Raw genomic sequence first — 22,203 nt, 5'->3', positions numbered from 1 at the left:
GCCTCTTAGCTCCAAAGCTCTTGCCTCTGGACCGACAATTTTTTGGAGCTGGAAATGAAGCGGATTCCGGAGCTAAGAGCCGGCGCCGCTGCGGTGTGAACAGGAAAACCCGGCGCTTTTCAGGCTCTAGCTCCGAGCCGGAGCTGAAAAGGCGCTGGTGTGAAAGGGGCATCTTACGTCGAGGCGTGCAGGAAACTAAACCCACCTCCCCTGAACATGGGTCGACTGTCATGCCTGCCTACAAGCAGTAGTGCCTATAAACACACTTTATAAAGTCAGGCACCACTAACCAGGCTTCGTGTGATTCTGTTTATTTGTGCCTTACTTTGACCATCCGTTCACTGTTATCGATCATTGTGGAGAGAGGCAGACGTGTTGTTTTGTATTATTGCAGCTATCGGATGCAAGTAGTCAGTTTAGCTTCGGTTGCTATGCCAACATCACCCGTTTTATACCAGAGAAACTTTCATAACAGCGTTGTGATACCAAACAGTGTCAATTCAGACTGACACACATTCACTTAGGCTAAGGGGAACTGGGGATATGCATCAGCTGCTTGTGTGAGTCGGACAGTGAATACTTTAGAGCGGCCGCTGCAGTGTGAGCTAACCGGGAGCTAACGGGAGAATAAACTCCCGTGTAAGAGCAGCACTGCAGCGGTCGGTAAATGCTGCAGAAACACATTAATAAACAATGAACCACGGCACTCTGGAGCAAAGTATAAGGTTGGAGAAGTCGTTATTCAATTTATTCTGGCTTCGTGTGATTAAAAGCAACACGATCATCGACCCGACGCAGTTGTTGTTGTTGTTGTTGTGAGCTGCCGTTGGGGAGCAAATCAGCGATGTAAACGGCGACGTCATGACGCAGCAGGGGCAGCTCTGGGGCGCCAGTGGGCGGTGTGTACAGAGCGGGAGCTGAAAAGGGAAACCGGAGCTGAACCAGAAAAGCGCCCGCTCGGAGCTAGAAACTGAAAAGCGCTGGTGTGAAAGCCGCATGAGGGAGAAGCCTTTGCTGTGTTGTGGACGTCATTAGAATGATCATTTTCTAAATCTGAGAAATGAAAAAAACAAACACTGAAAGGGTTCAAGTTGGCATATTAGCGAATAGCGACCAGTCAATCACAGATGGCCATAAAGCATGCTCGGGTTTATCGTCTATCTAGCTTATAAATTGAACCATACTTTACAAAATAACGATCGTGCTGCATTGAACAAGACCTGAAACTATAGAGATAATGAACTTATCGGGAAAATATCAATAATCTGAATTATGTTTGCAACCACTTGCTGGCCATTTTAAATTTGCATTGGTTTAACAACTCATAACTGGAGTTTGCCTCTAGTAGCATGTCTATCTTTTTATGTGGTATGAATGGAAAACCAATTGGCAAGTTATTATTAAAGAAATTGTAATTTTATATCAGCAGTGCAACATTTACAAAAGTACATTTCCATATATGTTTACATACATCTGTTTTTCAATTGATTACCATATTATATATATATATATATATATATATATATATGTGTAAATATAGCAGTAGGACACAAAAATGCAGTAGGACAGCAGTCGGACACAAAAAGAACTATCTCCTGAGTCAGCCTCCTGGCAGATACATAAACATGTTTCTGTTATTTCTGGCATGTTCTCATTTGAGGTGTGTCATTGACATGTCATTTTTGGTCAGTGGCGTGGCTGTCGTCCACTCTGGGAAAAGGAACAGTGCTGTCTTTGTGCGCTCGGGACAAAGCTGGTGCTGTGAGGCAGCCAGGAGGACCTTGAGGAAGGACACCTGAGCACCAAAACACCTCCCTTCTTCCTTTTCACCGCAGGCTGGCTGTCACAGTGGGTACTCATCCTACTACCAGATACCACAAATGGAAAATAACTGTGGTTATCAGAGGCGCCATTGATGGTGAATTTCAGCATATAAAGGGAGCGCAGTCAAACAGAAAAAGCTTTTTGCTGCTTTTCCCTGTTTTGAGGGGCGCAGTTTGCCCACTCTATTGACACAGCTGCAACTAGAAACACTGTTTTTTGAGCTGTTGGCACCACTAATGTATCAGATGTACAGTACATTAAAGGAAGCCAGATAACCCAAACTCTGCACAACCCAAACCTTCCAAAGGTCAGACAACAGACCTTTTACAAATGTGAATATTCGCTTCGCTCTTATCGCATCGCTCTAAACGCTTTTTTTCACCGTGGCTGTCAGCTGTGTTTACTCCATAGGTTTACTCCTATGGTTTACTCGCATCATTCAAACAAGACGCGCTGACTCGGGGGCTACAACTACAACAAAATGAACATATTTTACCATTATCAAATTATAATACACGTTTTTAAATGATGCCGAAGTAACAACATACTGATACCGGTTAGTCAAAACCATGAATTAATGCTTTGACAAGTCTGCAGACAAGACGGCAGGCAAAAAACCTTTTAAAATGCTTGTTTTCTGAATGAAGATCGGATCGACCAGGCTAAGCTAACGTTGTATATGCTCCGTCCACACTCACAACCATGGGCGTCGCCTGGGCTAAAGCCCCGGAAAAATTCTCCCTCAATAATATACATTAACCGTACTTTACCTAGAGGACGGCAGAATTTTCATTTCCCGTGTTCAGTGAATGCAACAGAGGCAAGACACCACCAGACCAATCAGAGAGTTGCATGGAAATAAACGTGTTTTATTTCCTCTCCTCTGTGACTGTTTAAACTTTAAACTGTCAGCCGCGGACGCGGAGTTTCTGAAGATGGAAATGTTTTTTATAAAAAAGATGGCAATTCTCAAGTGGTGGCTCACACAACAACCCCAGAGCCACCACCTAAGCCAGGTGAACAAGGTATGTAAATGTCAGTAAACTTACAAGTTATGTCAACATGTAAGCAAAGCATAAATTATAGCTACGTTGACGTTACTTTGAAGTAACTATAGCTAGCCAGATATATTAAATAAACACTTTGTCATACAATCTAAATGTTGTGTTTTTTAGCGATACCTGGTGATTTCAAAGAAAGCTCTCTGGGAAATGTTGATCCTGATTCCTGAGTCCTATCAGTTAAAGTGTTTCATAGTTAGCTTAGCTAAGCATCAACCTAGCACTGAAATATATTCTTTCACACAGTGACGTCACGAGCTACCCGCAATGCAACGCGCGCCATATATATATATAAATACGCCATTTTCCTGGAGGTGCTAATATCCTGGAGGTGCTAATATAAACAGCTAGCTAACGTAGCCAGGCAGAGCGCACTAGGTTTTTTTTCTGAATTAACGACCGAAGAAATCGCTGCATGTCTTCGGATTACATCTCTGGACTTGAGGGGTGTGCTCTAGGTCGTTACCAGCGTAAACTAGAGCTGTGTGGGTTGTCCGAGTGCCCTTACAGACTGCCTGCCGATGTATGGAAAAACGACTCTCGAAAGTGGCCTTCGGTCGATTTTGGCAGCATCTACGTCCATCTTCTGGAAACACCAGGTGAATACCCCACTTGTCACTATAATATTATCATGCTAATGCATATATGTGGTATTTTAGAGTTGACTATATTCATTAAGGCAATAGACTATGATATTCTGCTTGCACCTCGCGTGAAATGGCAGATACCGGAAGTACGGTGTCACCCTCGGCCCAAAACCTGTATGTGTGTGTGAAAGAATGGATGTTATGTGACAGTATTTCCAGGGCTGCCAACACTCACGCATTGAGCGTGAGAGTCACGCAATTAACCCATGTCTCACGCACTCACGCCACACATTCCTTTCCTCACGCTAAGTTTTCGTCCAAAACAAATGTATATAAATATAAAAAATAAAGTGAAGGAACAGCAAACCGAGCGGTCTATGAAATGAGACGGTCTTCTGGCTTAGTTCAGTAAAGTTGGAACGATATTGGAGATTCGGATTTCACGGATCAATAACTCATGAACAAAACGTTATTCAGACACAAAGTACGTCTCCTAAGTACCGTGATAAGGTTGACAACGAACTACAATCACATTTTGATCAAAAAAAGCCAATATGCGCCGTCCTCCGAGCTGGGCACATTACATCGGTCTCTATCCGCAGCCGGAGAAGAAACGAGTGCTCAGGGATCGTCTGCAAAGTGCAACTCCGAAAAAAGAGAATACAATAATATTCACTATCATACAGTATGATATCATTTTCAAGAGAGATCTTGTGTCTCAATGAGATCTACACCTGTATAAATAAAGGCTAAATAAAAAACATGCTATCTCTTTTACAAAATAAGTGTCCAGTCAACAACAAAACATCAGTGATCGTATAGTGGTAGTATATTTTTCACAAGCAATGTGAAATATTAAGCTTATACAAACTGGTGTACACAACTCACATACCTGCGTTGATCTCCTGGAGTGTCTCTACTCTTTCTTCTCCACATCTCTTGTCCACCATCAGAGATTGCAAACATTTCAGAAACAGCTAGAGGTAGGAGACAAACAACTTGTTCGCTGGGCATGTCAAAGACCTCCCTGCTTTGATCAAGACTTTAGGGAGCCTTTCAGCCCCTCTAGCAAAGGGACTGGAAAGCAAGCTTTGAAAATGCAGTACCATCTACATGCTGTCATGTTCCAGACACTGCTCTCAACCACTCAGGGCTTCCAGACACTGCTCTCAACCACTCAGGGCCTGCACAAATACCTGCAGAAAGAAACAATTGACTTGGTGCACTTGAGGGTAAGGTGCCTGTATTATCTCGGTGGACAAAATGTATGTTTTTATTTTATAAGGACAATAACGTACTGTTGTGTTTGTTTAGTTTAATGTTAATTGTTTAATGCTCACAGTCACAGCAACATGTTTTTGTGTGATTGGCTATTTGTTTTATTTGATTTATCAACGTGATCATCAATAGCTAATCTGAGCACCAGAACCCAGCTCACGTGTCCTTTTATGCTGTCCATTGAAATGCAGGTATGTGAGTTTTGTACACCAGTTTATTTATGTTTAATGTTTCACATTGCTCCACATGATGCCTCGACTACAAAGTCTTCCATGTTTCTACGCTTCTTCCTCTGCGTCACAGTTTCGGGAATATCAAGATCATTGCACAGGGCCTTGGTCTTGTCATAAACCTCATGTGCTTTCTCGTTACTTCTGTAACTTTTCAGTGTGTTCTCAACTGCTGTTTTGTAATCTGCTCAAGAGATCCTCACGTGCTATGAGAATCTCCCACAATCCATTGCGGTAACAAAGCTAATGCAGGCACACGTTTGTGTCACCAAATGTTGCCATTGTGTATGTGCGTGTGGGGAGTCTTGCAGTGGAACATTTGACTGTAGCGCCGCCACTGTGGGCTAAGCCCCACATGTTTCCAGGTCCAGGCGACGCCCCTGCTCACAACAACGGCCTACAGACATAAATAAACCAGCGACTGTATTCGCCATGACACAGACGGTCTGTGGTTTGTACTTGTTTAACTTTTGCCCAGTTTATGAACAGATATGAGGAGCTGTGAGCTCTGTCTGCTAACTGCTAACAGCTAACGGCTGATGTTTTCTGGTTGAACGTCAGTGACGGCAGGCTGAGATCCTCACTGCAGATTGGCTACCGTGAGATCGCGTCACGCGAATATGACGCTCGAGTTGAAAAAATTGAACTCGAGCATTTGTCGCGGCCCCCTTCAATCCCCTCAATCACGCCGCGGAATTCGCATCAACCGCATCATGCTCGCCGTCGGAGCGAATTCGCTTCTGTCCGCGTCTCTGCATTGACTTTACATTTAATCGCGCCGCCGCCTAACATTGCATCGCGTCCGGTGTGAAGGCAGTATTACAGAGCCCCTCCTCCAACACACACAAACGTGCACACGAGGGCACGAGATAAGTTTGTGCACGACATGGAAGGCTGACAGGCAGGTAAACCATCCAGTTTTTTTAGCCGGGCTTGGTCGTGCTTTTTACAGCGCTACGGTTTCCACAGATTACCTTTTTTTATGTATTTATTGTCAAAGCATTTAATATGGTTAAGTAGGGATGCACGATAATTATCGGCCCGATAATTATCGGTCCGATATTAGGAATTATGACGTCATCCCGATAAACCGATACCAGTATTAATAGCCCCGATAATATACAATATATTTTTTGGGTAAAAAAAAAATACTGCGGTGTGGGTGGATTGGGATGAGGGGCGCTTGTTTTTCACTCGGCTCCTCCAGTACTGTGGTGTTAGTGGTTTAGGAAGAGGGGAGTTCTTCACAAATCCAGCGCTCCCTAATACTTCGAACCTGATCAGTCACGCCATCGCTACGATGGTGTGTTAAAAGCGTACGAAGACAATAATACAATACTGTGTGTGTGTGTGTGTGTGTGTGTGTGTGTGTGTGTGTGTGTGTGTGTGTGTGTGTGTGTGTGTGTGTGTGTGTGTGTGTGTGTGTGTGTGTGTGTGTGTGTGTGTGTGTGTGTGTGTGTGTGTGTGTGTGTGTGTGTGTGTGTGTGTGTGTGTGTGTGTGTGTGTGTGTGTGTGTGTGTGTGTGTGTGTGTGTGTGTGTGTGTGTGTGTGTGTGTGTGTGTGTGTGTGTGTGTGTGAGTGAGCGCACATTGGAGCTATGTGCAACTCAAGGCATATGCTCGAACCGGAGCTGCCTGGACGCTGCAATCATGTTGCTGAGTGTGCTGACTTCTCCTACAATGTCCCGCTGTCTGCTTCCTGCATCAAGTCAAGTGCTCGGCGCAGTTGTGTGGATAGGGCGCTCCTCTGTTTTCATTTAAACAGCTCCTTATATCCGTTAGCGCAGCTAGCTAGCACCAGATGCTAACAACAACAATGCGTAAGGTCTCTCTCTTGCTCGCTCGGACCACACGTACACACACCCTCCCGGTCCTCCAGATGGCCAGTCGGTGCCTGCCGGTGAGTGTGGAAGTGTGGTCTGCCACAAGTGGGCGGCAGGAGCGGGGCTGTCAGCATCAGCTTGTAGATGGTATTTTAAACTCGATGCGCTCTGAAGCTACGGGGCGGCCGAGGACAAAAAATACACATGCGTTAATCGCGTTAAAATAATTAGTGGCGTAATTTTTATTATCGGTTATCGGTATCGGTCTTGAGAAGCAGGAAGTTATCGGTATCGGTATCGGTTTCAAAAAACCAATATCGTGCATCCCTATGGTTAAGCTATCGGGATGTTAAGAATGGAATATAACAAGAAGTGTTTCTGAAGTGAATTACCTACCCCACCTTTAATCTTCCAGCCATTTATAGTTACGCCTTTGTACTGTCGGCCACTGTTTAACTATTTTTCAAAAACTCAACCTCTCTTTGTTAAAGGAATGGTCCACTCATTAGATAATTAATCAAAACTTCAGTATTTAGTGAAACGTTATGTTTAAACCTTGCTCGGACCACACGTACACACACCCTCCCGGTCCTCCAGATGGCCAGTCGGTGCCTGCCGGTGAGTGTGGAAGTGTGGTCTGCCACAAGTGGGCGGCAGGAGCGGGGCTGTCAGCATCAGCTTGTAGATGGTATTTTAAACTCGATGCGCTCTGAAGCTACGGGGCGGCCGAGGACAAAAAATACACATGCGTTAATCGCGTTAAAATAATTAGTGGCGTAATTTTTATTATCGGTTATCGGTATCGGTATCGGTCTTGAGAAGCAGGAAGTTATCGGTATCGGTTTCAAAAAACCAATATCGTGCATCCCTATGGTTAAGCTATCGGGATGTTAAGAATGGAATATAACAAGAAGTGTTTCTGAAGTGAATTACCTACCCCACCTTTAATCTTCCAGCCATTTATAGTTACGCCTTTGTACTGTCGGCCACTGTTTAACTATTTTTCAAAAACTCAACCTCTCTTTGTTAAAGGAATGGTCCACTCATTAGATAATTAATCAAAACTTCAGTATTTAGTGAAACGTTATGTTTAAACCATACCCTGAAGAAATCAGCGATATTCCCCGGTAAATAATGATTTTATAGCTCTTTTTTATCAAGACCTGTATATTCCGTCTGGCCGCCGCCATGTTTGCCATTTTCAGTAGTCACGTGATGGTCGTGACGTCATCCATGCGTTCACTTTGTCAACACACGGAAACATGGCGGAGTATTTGAGTTCGGACTCGTCAGCAGAGGAACAAGTTTTGACCAATGTGAAGAGATTGGATGGGACAGTATGACAATACGACACCCTCTGTCCTAAGACCCTCACATCGTACAAGGAAAAACTTCCGAAGAAAACCCACAGTTTAAAGGGAACATGGGAGAAACCTCAGGGAGAGCAACAGAGGAGGGATCCCTCTCCCAGGACGGACAGACGTGCAATAGATGCCGTGTGTAAATTGAAAAGATAATACATTTGCAACATAGGTAGTCCAAATGTTTGGAAATGCATGTGTGTATAATGGGAAGATGATATAAGATACTATATGTATGCATGTAGTACCACCCTTGCTAGCGATTCCCTCTCTAGTTTAGCATACTCAGCTTCGTTGTCCCTGGCCATAGAATCACGATTGTATGGGGCCGGAAAAACTGGGGGGAAATACACACTAGCCGGTACTACGCTATATGGAAAGGCCACCAAAAACTGTCCTGGCCTGGACGTTAAAACGGGGCTAGCCGCTGCAATGGAAATGCGCTATAACATACCTTATTCTTACTCCGAGCACTACTTCTGCTCCTCCGTCGCTTCACACTTGCAGAGGGCGATTTCTCTACTGGCCGAACTGGTGTCCTGGTCGGTGATGACACCAGAAAGACCGATGGTACTGCATCTCCATTGAGTAATGGTTGTTCTTTAAATCCCATGTTATGTTTGATCATACTCTCAGAGTAGTCGTCCGGAAATGTGGAATGTTCGCTGCATACATGAGCCTGTAAATCTCTCGGTTCGGGCCGGCCACATTTCGCTAGCCACTGCCTCCGAATGTACTTCTTATGCTTACCTTTTGGCAACAGATGGAACCGAGCATTCCGTGGATTGTTCCTATCCGAATTATGGCAATATTTCGCGATACAGTGAGGCATATTTGAATAGAGAAACTACAGTAAATAACATGGAGATCAACGTGTCTTCGAAAACCAAACGCATGGATTACGTCACGTCCGGGAAATGGCGGCGCCCACAGTGTTGATGTTATTTCGGTATATAATCAGTTTAAAATCACTGATAATGTCATCGGATTAAAAAAAAAAAAGAGAGAGAGAGAGACTGGCAGAGACTGGTCTGTTTTATCGGATGATAATTTTTTTTAAATGAGTGTCATGAGCATACCATTCCTTTAAATAAATAAATTAAACTATTTCAGGGTCATAAAGTACGATAATCTTTTCCCAGGTTGCTTTCCTGGGAAATATTTGCCATATACAAATAGTTGGAAATACTGCCAGGCCTTTTGTGCACACAGGGTTTTAAACGGATTATATAACTAATCCCTCTCATGCAGAATGCCTGCAGCTTGAAACAAATTGTGTTTTTATGTCAGACTGTTTTGTTTTTTTACATATCAAGTATCCCTCTGTGAGCGGTTGGATTTTCAGGAAATGAATCGACCACGAGAGGAGGTAGAATTGCAAACCATGGTGACTTTCTTTAGCAAACACCACAAGAGAACAGACAGCCAGCATGTTCACCACTTTCCCTCCGATTATAGAGGATTTATTGCGAAAACCATTCACAGGTAATTTATAATAAATATACATATCATCATAATGGTTATAACGAATATCTATACTATTATGTGCATGCATGATTAGTGGTTAATTGCCATCTGTTAATTTAACCCGAAACCCACATTATAACTGACCATAATAAATATAAATACATTCCCAACTAAAATAGAAACCCCTACGTCTATCTCGCCACTTGGTTCGTCCCGGAACCTTCTTTGGTCAGTGTTTGTTTCCCCCGAAGACCTTTATGTAGAACACACTGGACCGGGCACAGGACGAAACAGCATGGATAAGCGATGGACGTAAACTTTACACAGTGTTCACTTATACAATTAATGCAGCTTAACGTCATGATATATACTCGCTCAAACATATTATTTGCACACAATGATTAATCTTAACCGCTGTCATTCTTACACAATCATAAACACTTTCGGATGGAGTCGAGGGTTAGCATGTATGGTTAGCATGCTAAAAATGTGTCACGTGGCACAAAAAAGTGCATTGAGGCTGATGGCAAGTTTTGTATAAACCAAGATATCTTTGTAAAACAAACTTTGACCTGGTTGGTGATGCAGAAATCATCAACTGTGTAAACAGTGTTTTATGGCTTATCTGTTTGAGCTACATATTCAGAAACCTAAAGATAGACTGTAAAAGATCGCTAATGCTTAGATATACGCAAATTATCCCCACACTTTACTCGTTTACATTTTCAAATAAACTATTTTGCACTTTAAGAAAAGGCGCTGCTGAGATTCGAACTCAGGATCTCCTGTTTACTAGACAGGCGCTTTAACCAACTAAGCCACAGCACCGTAGTGGGCACCCGTGGTAGTTGTTATTATATACATTGAAATGTAATTCCCACGCCGGTGCTTAATAAAGAACCACATGATCACCCAAATACGGGAAAAAGCCATGTTTACAAATACATCTTTTTGCCAAGTACTACTAATAAAATAAAGTATGTGTTGACTATCTTTACAAGTCCTCGGGGAATTCCCTGAAAACCCATGGGAGTCCACAGGCTGCACTTTGGGAGACAACTGGGTCATGTGAAATGTTGTTAACTGTATTAAAAATAGTTTCCCTCCCTTGAGTTTATTTTCTTTAAGTATGAGTCAGGTGCCAGATTTAATCTTTATTTCCTTCAATCTGCAAGCCTTTTGGAAACGGCAGCCGGAGGTAGAGCAGGGCTCCAGGATTTCCAAGGGAAACGGCGTTGAGAGAAACCTAATCTAGCAGCCGGGGTGGTCATGGTGGAGGTGGGCTGTTTGTGAGGAAAGCAGTGGTGGTCTTGCAGAAAACAAACCCCCTCAGCCTCCTCACTGCTCACATACCTGACATACTTAAAAGTTTCGGTGAGCTGACCTACACAATCTGATACCAAGCTCTGCGAGATCTTAACTGTGACCTATATCAAGTCATATATGTTACCTGAATGGAAAGCCTTTTTCATACAATGTGATTTTTTTTATTTTTGTGGCCTGTCAATCATCGTGTTATGTTCAATCCTTGTACATAGATTAAATGCAAATCAGTATTAGACAAAGTGTTTTTTTGTTTTTACGAAAGGAGTATTACTACAGTGTAAAGATACATTACAATTAATCGTGAATACATTTTATCTGGAGAAAGGGAACAGGAAGGCATGGACAATCAGGATTTGATTTTATAACAAAAAATATGAAGCCCTCAGAGATGTAGAAGGACCACAGTAAACATTTTAACTAAAAAAAAAAGACGTCTTATGAGACACTAGATTCAAACACTTAAGTTAGGGGAGCACATACTTTAAAAACAATATTTATTATGAAGGTGTGCTTCTCTCCTCTGAGTAGTATTGTGGCAGTATGAAAAGTAATTGTATTTTCTTATTCAGGTTACAGGCTTGCTTCTTATGTATAATAATGACTTGCTCTTCCTCAATGGTATATGCATTCAAATGTGAAAATAGGACTTTAAATTAATGTATTGTGTCAACAGGTTTCCATGTCATTATACAAACTTTCAGTTTGATCCACCTTGTACTAGTATGTGAAATGCTTTGTGTTTTAAATAAAAACGCTTTAAATAAAAGATATAATTGTTGTTACTTAAAGCTGCACTAAATATTATTTTGTGTTTATATTAAAGGGATCAAATGACTGTAATGTTAAAGGTGTCTCTTAAAGTGACAAACCTAAAGAATTAATTTCCGCCGTTTTTAGTGTATAAGCATTTTTCAGCCTATTGTTTTTGTATACCCTTTATCTGTGAAATTGCGATCCCTTAAAGCAGGAAAATAGCTTATGTTAACCCAAATTAGAATTGTTCATTGTTTGCTAGTTGATTCACTTTTTCACAATCTGTTCATTCATGTTAACTGATGTCACTGTAAACACTATACATCATCAGCTGGGTATCTTTCAATTGCCTGATACACCTGGACAGTTGTATGATGTCACCCTAGGAGTAGACCAACATATATTCTGCCCTTCTTACATACAGAGTAAAGTATGAACCAACAGGCACGCCTCGTGATACCAAAGCCCTCTGTGGAATGGAATCTATGATAGAGATAAAACCATTATCATACCACTAATCCTGTATCCTTGCAGCTATTAAAACGAATGCCTTTGTTCATGCTGCCCTTTGTTCTCTCAGCTACTGTGCAGGGCTTGCTTTTATTGTGGTTGCTTTTATTTGTTTGCATAAATATGAGTTTGTATGAAGCGTAAATGCGAGGCAGAAGCTCCCATTGGGATAAAGTGACATCGTGGGCCTCTGGTGAGATAACATGCCCCACCACACCTGGTATCTCATGCCAGGCCGAGCAGCTGCCATGTTTCCACTGCACGTTACCATGGACGTAGCTTACAAACATTGAAGTCTGTAGGGACTCAATCCTTCCTTTCATATACTAAACACACACACACAAGCGACACACCTCCTCATGCATCAGTGAATGGGTCAAATAGTTAAGAAATGGCCAGGGTATGAGACGGAATCACTGCACACACAAAGAAAGAGGACATCAAAGAGGCTTTACCCTGGCTTCTGAGCATAAAGGAGCCGTTTCACAGAGAACATCTGATTTACTATGGCTCTAATGCTCTTTACAGGTGGCTTCTGATTACATTATGTACCCAAACTATGATCCCAGCTTCCTGCTCACCTGAGTAGGACACATATCAGTTTCCTTCGGAGTTGAAATAAGTATTCGCTTCCTTTTATAAAAGTGGCCTTATTATTTCCCTTTCCTGTAGTGTGTTATATGTGTTTGTGCAAAGGCTCAAATCCCTGTGTTCCCTCCAGAGGAAATATCGCTGAAACGCCTCCATTGGACTCCTTTGTTTACTTCCCTGACAAAGTGACATCACTACGTCACACTCACGCTTCTATTGGCTAGCGCACCAACACACCGTACGTGATAGGCTAAGGGACGGGACATCTCTAAGCGGTTGACAAATCACAACACTGGTTGCCTCTACTTGAAGTGGGACCAAGTAATTGTTTGTAAATCAAAAGAAAGTCTTGTTTCTAAATTCCTGAGCATTGTCCTTATGCACTCGGAGTAACAGTTATGAGATATTTTCACAAATAATAAATGCTTTTTGAAAAGTGTACTGCAGAGTAATTTGTAATTCCTAGCTGAATGTTTTGCATGCTATCATCTTCTTTTTGCTGACTACAGCTGAGTCTTTACATTCACGTGTGATAATCCGAGGTGTCACCTGTTGTCTGTCTGCTGTCTGCCACATCTTCACCTCTTGCGTAGGCAATGTGATTGTATGTTGCAGGTAAATAACAACTGAATTAGCCGTCACGTTTTTTTACGACATTATTATTGTATTATTTAGGAACTGAGAGGATGTTAAGTAAATATAATTAAACAAACTAAATAGTAGATGACGTGTTGTTGTGTTAGAGTCAAATCTAAGTTGCAAATCTAAATTAATCAGATTCATGACTTGGCAAAACATTGCAAATGAGAAGTGACATTACATCTCTTCTCTTTGTTAGTAATTGAATAAAAGAACAGATCATTGTGATGAGGAAATACAATACATAGGCCCTTTGACACAGAACAAAAACATCTTTAAAAGTAAATGTTAACACATAACAGATAGGCCGACATCATGTCGTAGATCTGAGCAGGGTTTCTCTGTCGCAGCAACTGATGACATCTCTCAGCTGCAAAAGGTTTTGTTCAGTGCAAGTAAGGTGTGCTTGGCAACAATATAAAAATAGACATGAACCTAAGTTCGAGAGACTTCAAACCACAAACAAAACCTCACTTACAGATAATAATGTTATTATGTAATAAGCATAAATATATACATACATGTGTTTTTATGGTCTTTTAATTTGTGTGGGGTTTCTATCTTTACTATTATTTACGGTTTATGGGCTTTTTTGTAAGATTACCACTTCTCTTTTGGATCTTTACATGGGACATACCGATGAAACAATGACACCTGCTGGACAGAGATTGGAAATGCAAATAGTCTTCTGGGAACCGCCCAGAAACTACTTCTCGTTTTCCATTGGTTTACATCTTGAGAAGCGTGCTATCTGATTGGTCATATTATTTTCAGTTGGCCAATCAACGATTTTGTTTACAACCACACACATAGGTCATGGTTCATCCCAATTTGAAGTGACGCAACTAGCTTGCCAGGCAGCTAATGCTATGGATAACACACTCAGGAGGGAGCAAATATCAATATACCACAAATACCACAGCTCAGAGAAAATGAAGTATACCCACATGTAATCAAGCGTCGTATTTTCTGCGACAATGCTGTGTTTGCGTGTAAATGCCGCGAGGTCATTGGAGTCTTTGAGAAAGGTTGGTAGCTAAGCTAATGTTAAAGAAGCTAACGTGAACGGTATTTCTATTTCTAGCAGATATGACAGGCTGACTTTAACCTAACCTTTCATTTTTTACACCACTTTGTATTTATATGCATAAAATACACCATATTATTTCTACCGTTTAATAATGGGTAGTGCCTTTAGTTAAGTTTAAATGTGTCCCAAGCTCTGCAGTTATTCACTACTCAAATTAAATCATCAGGTTTTTTTTTACATTACTCAAATTAAATCATCAGTGCATGATATTAAGGACAGAGAGGACACACAGTAAAGGGGAACATATTAGATGAATACATTCACATTGCTAAGTTTCATGTATTTAACATAGATGTTGTTGCTATTGGTAGCAGTATGCATTACTTTTAAGTGTACCTGGGCCAGAGACATTCTCTGACATGGAAACCTAAACTGAACTATAAGAGACACTTTCACAATGCCACTGTTACTTGAGAGTCTTCCTCTGGGGGGTTTCTCTTAAACATAAAGTACGAAATCCAACCGAAGATATCACAGCTGTGCCTTTTATCAAACTGCCTCTTTCCTTCTTATTTCAGTGTCATTCATCTTGCACATAGATATGTACACATCACAGACAAAGAGTTCCTTTATTCTTTTCCCTATTTCATGTCTTCTTAAAAATAGAATACATTAACTTTAGATTTGAGGTTTTGACAATAAAATGTTAAGAAAAAATTGTGAAAATGGTCTATTCCACTTCTTCAAAATCCTAATTGTCTTGTTTTCTCACTCCAAAACCCAAAGACATTCACTTTAATATGATACCCAAAAAAAGTCTACATTTGATAAGCTAAAACAGCATGTTCTGCTCTTTTAAAAAAATATATAAAAACAACTTTAATGTTTAATTAAGATTTATCAAAATCTCTGGCAATTTCTTTTCTGCCAGTCATCTAATTGATAACTCTACTAACCTCTGCTGCTTTTCAGAAGATGTTGCAAAATAATAAGATTGCCTTCCTTTCTTATGTCATCATTAAAAGAAAATAGTTTGGAATCGAAAAATACTGACGGAGAGAAGAAATAATTGCATGGAATATCTTTTCAAAATGTGACTATAACTAATCACATGTTACTCTATTGTGTTCCAGCTGTGCTTCCTCTCCCTGATGCACATGAGACATCCGCCCCGTCCGTGCCCCGTGCAGCGGTGGAGCATTCAACACAGTGGTGCCGCTCGCTGCCTCTCTACCGGACCACCTGCTCCCCCCACACTGACTGACCCCTCCTCTGAGTGCACTGAAGCAAAGCCCAGCAACAGCACACCTGCCTGGACCCCTGCCCAGGGCCCCCCGCCGGCCCCCGCCCACTGCTGCATGAGCGGCTGCCATAACTGTGTGTGGATCGAACACGCCGAGCAGCTGCTGGCGTATTACCACGACGGAGGAGACCTGGCACTCGCAGCCATTGAGGAAAACGTCCTCGATGAAAACCTTAAAACCTACCTGAAGATGGAGATAAGGCTCTTGAAAAAGACGTGAAGGATATATTTGATCACAGTGTCGACATGAATGTAAACTTTACGCACACTCATCAAATCTACCGGGTTCAAATGTGACAAGAATCCACCTGTCCTTCCCGACAAAGATCTGTGTTAGGGATGCCAGCGATTATTCGATTATTCGAATATTCGCTACAGTCTCCATAATCGAATATTATTTTTTTAAATCGATTTTATTTATATATATATATATTTTTTTTTATGTTTTGGGGGGGGATAATCGATTATTATTCGCCAGGGCTGCCGAATAATCGATTTTGATCATGGTCAGTTTCTGGCAACCCTAATCTGTGTGTCTCCTCCAAACATGCTTGCCTATCTTTGGGGAGTTGTTTCCGAACCTGTTTGTTATTTGATCTTTTTTCTTTTCAGTGAGCACAAAGCAATTATTACTACTAGGAATGCCACTAGTTCAATCACAATGGTTGCTTAATGTTGTTTTAACAACGTAACTAAGGAGCCAGGAAGGATTGTCCTCACATTATTTTGTACATGCTTGAAAAGGTGAGTTTTTGAAACTGTGTGTTAAAAGATCATCGTAATGTTTCTGGCCTCATTCAAAAATGTATTTGGTTTAATATTACCTTTAATTTTTAATTTGTAGTGAATTGATTCATTGTTCCTTTCATCATAAAGCACATGCACATTATTTATTATTAGTTTGAAGTTTCAACTGGAGTGTTTAAATGATAATTGTATGTGTATAATGATAATGTGCTTTATTATATTTAAGAGTTTATTTTGATTTTGAAATGTATTTTTAAGAATTGTTTGTTAAATAAATGTTTGTCTTTGTGAGCTGACATGAAGATTGTTTCCTTTTCTTTTGAATGCTTTCGTCACTGACTGACCGCAGTACACACACTGCTATTGCAATTCATTTGATCAGGTTTTATAGTTTTTTCTTTAAAAGTGACTCAAACCAATTACTTGATTTTCAAAATAGCGATTGAAACAATTAATCAATTATTATGTATGGCTCTATGTACAAAATAATGATGTTTTCATATCGACATGACTTAGAATGAGCTGAATCAATACCCTGAGGACCACATGAGAAAAGAAGCGCTCAGATGGAGTGACGTGGTTCTGTGAGCCGCGGTGGAAACACCCGGTGTCTGCAGCTGTCAGTCTCTCCGTGTGAGGGGATGCTGACCCTGATCTGCATGACCTCGTCAGCAGAAGTCTGGTAGCGGCCCTCTGTAAGTCCTTGTTACACAGGGGGAGAAACACAGCACACACATCTGACCATGTCCAGACTGAGCTGTCTTCAGTGACTTCTCCTGGCTGGAAATCCATCTTCAGCATTTCTCTCTTGGAGCTGAATTATCCACAGAGGTAACCTGCTCTCTTAGAGAAATGGACCTGGTATTTAAAACGAGTTAAAGCGTATCACTGCACGTTGGACCCAGGTACTTCTCAACAAAAACACACCTGTTTGCAATCTTGGCTCGGTAGCACGAGGTCTCCATTAATATCAGCACAGCAGAAAGGCCAGACACCTTCCGTCGCAAACTGAAACCCACCTGATTGGCTTGTGCCGAGGCCATTCAATACAATTAAAATAAAATAGCACCTAACGAGTTTAACCCATTTGAAGGTAACTCACTATGGTTTGGCTTATTTGTAAAGAATATATCTGCACTCCTCTCTTTGTTCTGAGTATCTTCACGGTGTGTTGCACTTACTGTAAGTCACTTTGGATCAAACAGCTAAATAAAATGTAATCAGACTTTTAATGACAAAAATCTCTTTCTGAAAAACATACACTAACCTCAGAGGTTGATCCCATGGCCATTGCAGAATGAAATGTAGAGCTCTGGCTCTTAATACTATTCCCATCAGATTGAACCATTTGTATGCGATGCAAACGGAATGATGTTTTCTTCTAAATAACACTTTTGACATAATGCACATCCTCACCATCACCTGCTTTCCCCCAAAGCCCAAACATGCGACGTGTTGACATCGAGCAGGGATTCAGGGCATTCCTAATCTTCTGTGGGCTCAGCATATAAGAGGGGCCCTAAGCTCCCACTGGCCCCCACAGCAAGTCCAGCATAGAGCTCCTCAACACGGTGCTGTGCTCAGATCACCTCTCCCGTCAGCCGGTGAGTAAACACACTATTTCATCTCCATCCAAACCACACACATATTGGAATATGTAGAGATTTCAGAAGCTGGGGGAGTTAAAGAGCAATGATTGATGTTGTTCTTCTTGAAATGAATTGAGGTCAATGGTTATTGTTGATATTGCAATCTTTGTTTTTACCTGAAATGATCTCACTGTAACTGAAAAGATGGAAGTGTGACATAATCATAATATATTGAGGAAACAGATTCTTGTTTACTTTGTTTATTAAGCATTGTGTACAGAAGACGTATCAGTCAGGGCAGGGCGCTGTAGGGAGGGTGTAGCTTGCTAAATAATTAGAGCCAAGTCATGTTTGAAACCCTTTGATACTGACGTACATATGAGGATACATTTTCTTTCTTACTTTGAGAAAGATACTTTTAACAATCACAAATGTTTTCCCTTCAACGGAAGACAATATTCTGTAATATCAAATAGTGTCTAAACAAGCAGCTGTACCAAAACGCGGGATGGATATCAGCTTATCAGAAAAGTCATACAAATTTGAGACGAAATCCAATGCCTGCGATCGTGCTTGACAGTTGCTTTGATACTGCTGCCGTCATAGTACTGAGGGTTCCTGTCAAAGTATCTTCAACATACAGTACAATATGCCTGAACGATGTTGTACGCTTTTCCAATTGGTCACAGCATTGGTTATAGTCTTCAAACTAAGACTCAAAGATTCAAGATTCAAAAGGTTTAATGTCATATCATATACACAACTACGGTGTAGTTATGTAATGAACACAGAACTTCGGTCACAGGTTCCTCAACAATGCAATTAAGGATTGTTAAGCATTGGACATCAAAATAATGTTTTATCTTCCAAACTAACCACATCAAGTCCATAGGCTACAGATCCACTATGGTTTGATCTAAAACTACTGCACACTAAGATCCAGCCTTGGTGGAGAGGGTCAGTGTCATTGAGCAGATCACTGAGACCCTCAGAGCGTGCTCAGCATGTCTGTGTGTTGTCCTTGCTCTAACGAGATTACATTTGGAAACAGAGTACTTATTAACTTGAGCCAGGGATTATGGGAAAGTGGATCATCCTCAGAGAACATGCTGCAAGGTGTGTTCCATCTCACACATTCAATCAGTGGGAAATATGAGTATACATCCTGCTTGCTGATTAATGTTGTCTGACTGAGGTGAGAGGCTGCATGCTCATTCTAACAAGATTTTAATGATTAACTAATTGTATATATTGTAATATCAATGTAATATAGCCTATTGTAGTACAATAAAGTAGTTTTACTTGACCGTATGATGCTATCAATATTTGTATACTTTATTATTTTAATGGTGTCTTCTACAGAACTTCTTATTTTTAAATATATCATACATTTATTTTATTGTATTGTATCTTTTGTTGCATATTCTTACTTTCACTTTTTTATATTTATACAATCATTTGTATTGCACCCGGGTGTTTGTAGTCAACAATGATCTACATAATAAATAGCCTATTTTTGTTTCCTTCTCAAATAAAGGAACTGTCATTAAACCTAATGTACCCCTAGATCAGTGTTTCTCAAACTTTTTCATACCAAGGACCACTTAACCAATAAAAAAACACTCGCGGACCACCTAACTTCACAAATATCCAAAAACACATTGTTTTTTACAAATCGCCTGAAAATTGTACAAACAAGTGGCAACATGTGTGATGAAGGTGCTTATCTGGGCTATATCATGCAATCGAAAGTGAAACTTAAGCTCGTTCCATTGCGGAGATATTCCCGCGAGAGTGTGAAAAACTTAAATAAATGTATTTATTTCAAATGTTACCAATATACTCACGAACCACTAGGGGGCGCTCACGGACCACCAGTGGTCCGCGGACCACACTTTGAGAAGCACTGCCCTAGATAATTCAAGTATTCAGATTCTGATATCATATTTCTTTGTTTGAACCTTTTTCTTTTTCCTTTCCAAAACAAAAAGATATCATTGTGACTACTGTACTTCAGAAAGGTGTCTCTAAAGCCTGCACACACAGAGGCATCCTAACTTCTCAAAATGAATCTTGAGGTGCCCAAAACTGAGATAAAGTCTGCCACTCGCGTCACTGGCGGCCCCTCCACCCCACGGAAAGGACCCCCCAAGTTCAAACAGAGGCAGACCCGTCAGTTCAAGAGCAAGCCTCCGAAGAAGGGAATCCAAGGGTAAGGATTCGTCAGAGGCTTAGATATAAAGGCCAGTTTGGTGTGTAACTTGTTTTCTCTCTGTAGATTTGGCGATGATATCCCCGGGATGGAGGGCTTAGGAACCGGTGAGATCACTTTGAAATGCATTTTGTATGAGTTATTATATGAAGAGGCTTACCGGTAAATAACCATATATTCTTTCTATTTCTGCAGATATTACCGTCATTTGTCCCTGGGAGGCCTTCAATCACCTGGAGCTCAATGAGCTGGCCAAGTACGGTATCATCTGAGTCCCCGCTGAGGCTTACAGGCTGCATCGATACACTTCGTGCTGCCGCCTCAGTCTTCATCTTCTAACTTCAAATGGAACTATTCCAAACTACAATAACAAACTGTAACAAACAACTACACAAAAGGAACTGTCCTCTGTCCTCACGAGCATGCATTGCTTAAGTTTAGCATCCATTACATGACATGTTACTTGTTAGAGGCTTTTATCCAACAGTGAAGTGTCTCAGGGACACAACGACATGCTGACTGCAGTGGGGGTTGAACCTGTGCTCTCCCGATCCCAACACCAACGCACTAGTCCACTGCGCCACACGCATCCCTTTCTCTTCGCTTGCTTCTTGTCTCTTTTCTCCTCTCTTTCTCCTCTTATCTTTTTCTCACAGATAAAACAGGACATTTACGAAAGAAAGGCAACCTGAAATGTAGTGACAAAGAAGTGGTTGGATTCCCACTTCATGTGATTTCTACGCCTCCTTCGCCACCTCGGAGGCGTGTCCATCAATGTAGAGAATGTAAGATACAAAACCTGAATGATGTAAAGACTGGGAACCAGCTTGATGTTTCTGATCGTAACCTTTTAACTTGGATCATTTGAATCAATCCTATCATTTTGTCTCTTTGGTTTGACCATCACAACAACTTAAAATACCATTCTTCCATCATAGTATGTGTAAAGAAAAAAAACACACAGCAGCTTTTATGATTGTGTTTCTGTTTACTTATATTGTATATCCCCTCTTATTTGAATGTCATTCTTGTATAATATGAATGTATATGAACATTTGTGTTTTTGTTCTTGTCATACTTCCACACAACACTGTTGTGTCCTGTGTGTTATATTTTTGTTTTTAATATATATAGCAATTTCTTCTTTCATCCATCATTTATCTATTTTTCTTTTCATTCTCATTTCATCTCCATCACTGATCCTTCATGCTGTTCATGTTTAGAATATTACCAATCTGTTGTACATAAGATCAATGCATGCACACCTTGAGTTTCATTTGGCTTTTTTCTCTTTTACATTTTTTTTCAAATAAAGACAAGATAAGATATAAGGAAAGAAATACTTTCATGATCCCAAATTGGGAATTATTTTCCATTACAGCAGCATGTCAAAACAAAGGCATTGCACATCATTTGCAATGTAAAGAGTATACAATAAACAAACGTAAAATAAAGAAGATATTAACAAATAGGTTGCTAGCTGGTAAAGGAAGATTTTATGTTTTTTTTCTTAAATAACTTGTGTTCAATGATTGTTCTGTAGTGGTCATGGATGGCATAGGGATTAAAAGGATGGATGTTTCAGTACATGTTCAGATCTGAAGAGATGTATATAAAGCTTTGTAATTTCTACAGCATGAAGAAAAATTAAAGAGTAAACAAGTAAAATAAAAATGGAGATGTATCTTTTCTCACCAAATTATTGATCAGATTATATTGTTTTTATCAGCCTTACCGTAACATACAATTAAAGTAGTGTTGTAACAAATACAACAATGTGCACAACTCATTTAAAAAAATGCAAAATAAAGGAAAGGGGTATTTAGACTTTGATAATATACATATCATGCAATTGATGAAACTTTGTTTATTA

The 22,203-nt window shown here is 40.7% G+C and overlaps 2 protein-coding genes and 1 non-coding gene across 3 annotated transcripts; 2 read left to right on the top strand and 1 right to left on the bottom strand.

Moving 5' to 3' along the window:
• Positions 1-10,384: 10,384 nt before the first annotated feature.
• trnat-agu (transfer RNA threonine (anticodon AGU)) lies at positions 10,385-10,458 on the bottom strand. Its single transcript has one exon. It is a non-coding gene; the product is annotated as a tRNA-Thr (tRNA).
• A 3,822-nt stretch (positions 10,459-14,280) lies between these two features.
• On the top strand, positions 14,281-16,813 carry oxld1 (oxidoreductase-like domain containing 1). Its single transcript, XM_034107809.2, has 2 exons — positions 14,281-14,477; positions 15,613-16,813. The coding sequence occupies exons 1-2, from the start codon at positions 14,427-14,429 to the stop codon at positions 16,000-16,002; spliced, it is 441 nt and encodes a 146-aa protein (XP_033963700.1). The 5' UTR covers positions 14,281-14,426; the 3' UTR covers positions 16,003-16,813.
• A 3,371-nt stretch (positions 16,814-20,184) lies between these two features.
• On the top strand, positions 20,185-20,602 carry pde6gb (phosphodiesterase 6G, cGMP-specific, rod, gamma, paralog b). Its single transcript, XM_034108067.1, has 3 exons — positions 20,185-20,330; positions 20,397-20,437; positions 20,526-20,602. The coding sequence occupies exons 1-3, from the start codon at positions 20,185-20,187 to the stop codon at positions 20,600-20,602; spliced, it is 264 nt and encodes an 87-aa protein (XP_033963958.1).
• Positions 20,603-22,203: the final 1,601 nt, after the last annotated feature.

This window comes from Pseudochaenichthys georgianus, chromosome 19 (genome assembly GCF_902827115.2).
Source record: "Pseudochaenichthys georgianus chromosome 19, fPseGeo1.2, whole genome shotgun sequence".
NCBI classification, from domain to species: Eukaryota; Metazoa; Chordata; class Actinopteri; order Perciformes; family Channichthyidae; genus Pseudochaenichthys; species Pseudochaenichthys georgianus.
This window is presented reverse-complemented; position numbering and strand designations above follow the sequence as displayed.

Coding starts and splice junctions, on each gene's coding strand:
- oxld1 (XM_034107809.2), top strand. CDS start 14,427: ATGCTGTGTTTGCGTGTAAATGCCGCGAGGTCATTGGAGTCTTTGAGA. Junction 14,478..15,612: donor CATTGGAGTCTTTGAGAAAG/GTTGGTAGCTAA, acceptor ATTGTGTTCCAG/CTGTGCTTCCTCTCCCTGAT.
- pde6gb (XM_034108067.1), top strand. CDS start 20,185: ATGAATCTTGAGGTGCCCAAAACTGAGATAAAGTCTGCCACTCGCGTC. Junction 20,331..20,396: donor CCGAAGAAGGGAATCCAAGG/GTAAGGATTCGT, acceptor TTCTCTCTGTAG/ATTTGGCGATGATATCCCCG. Junction 20,438..20,525: donor GATGGAGGGCTTAGGAACCG/GTGAGATCACTT, acceptor CTATTTCTGCAG/ATATTACCGTCATTTGTCCC.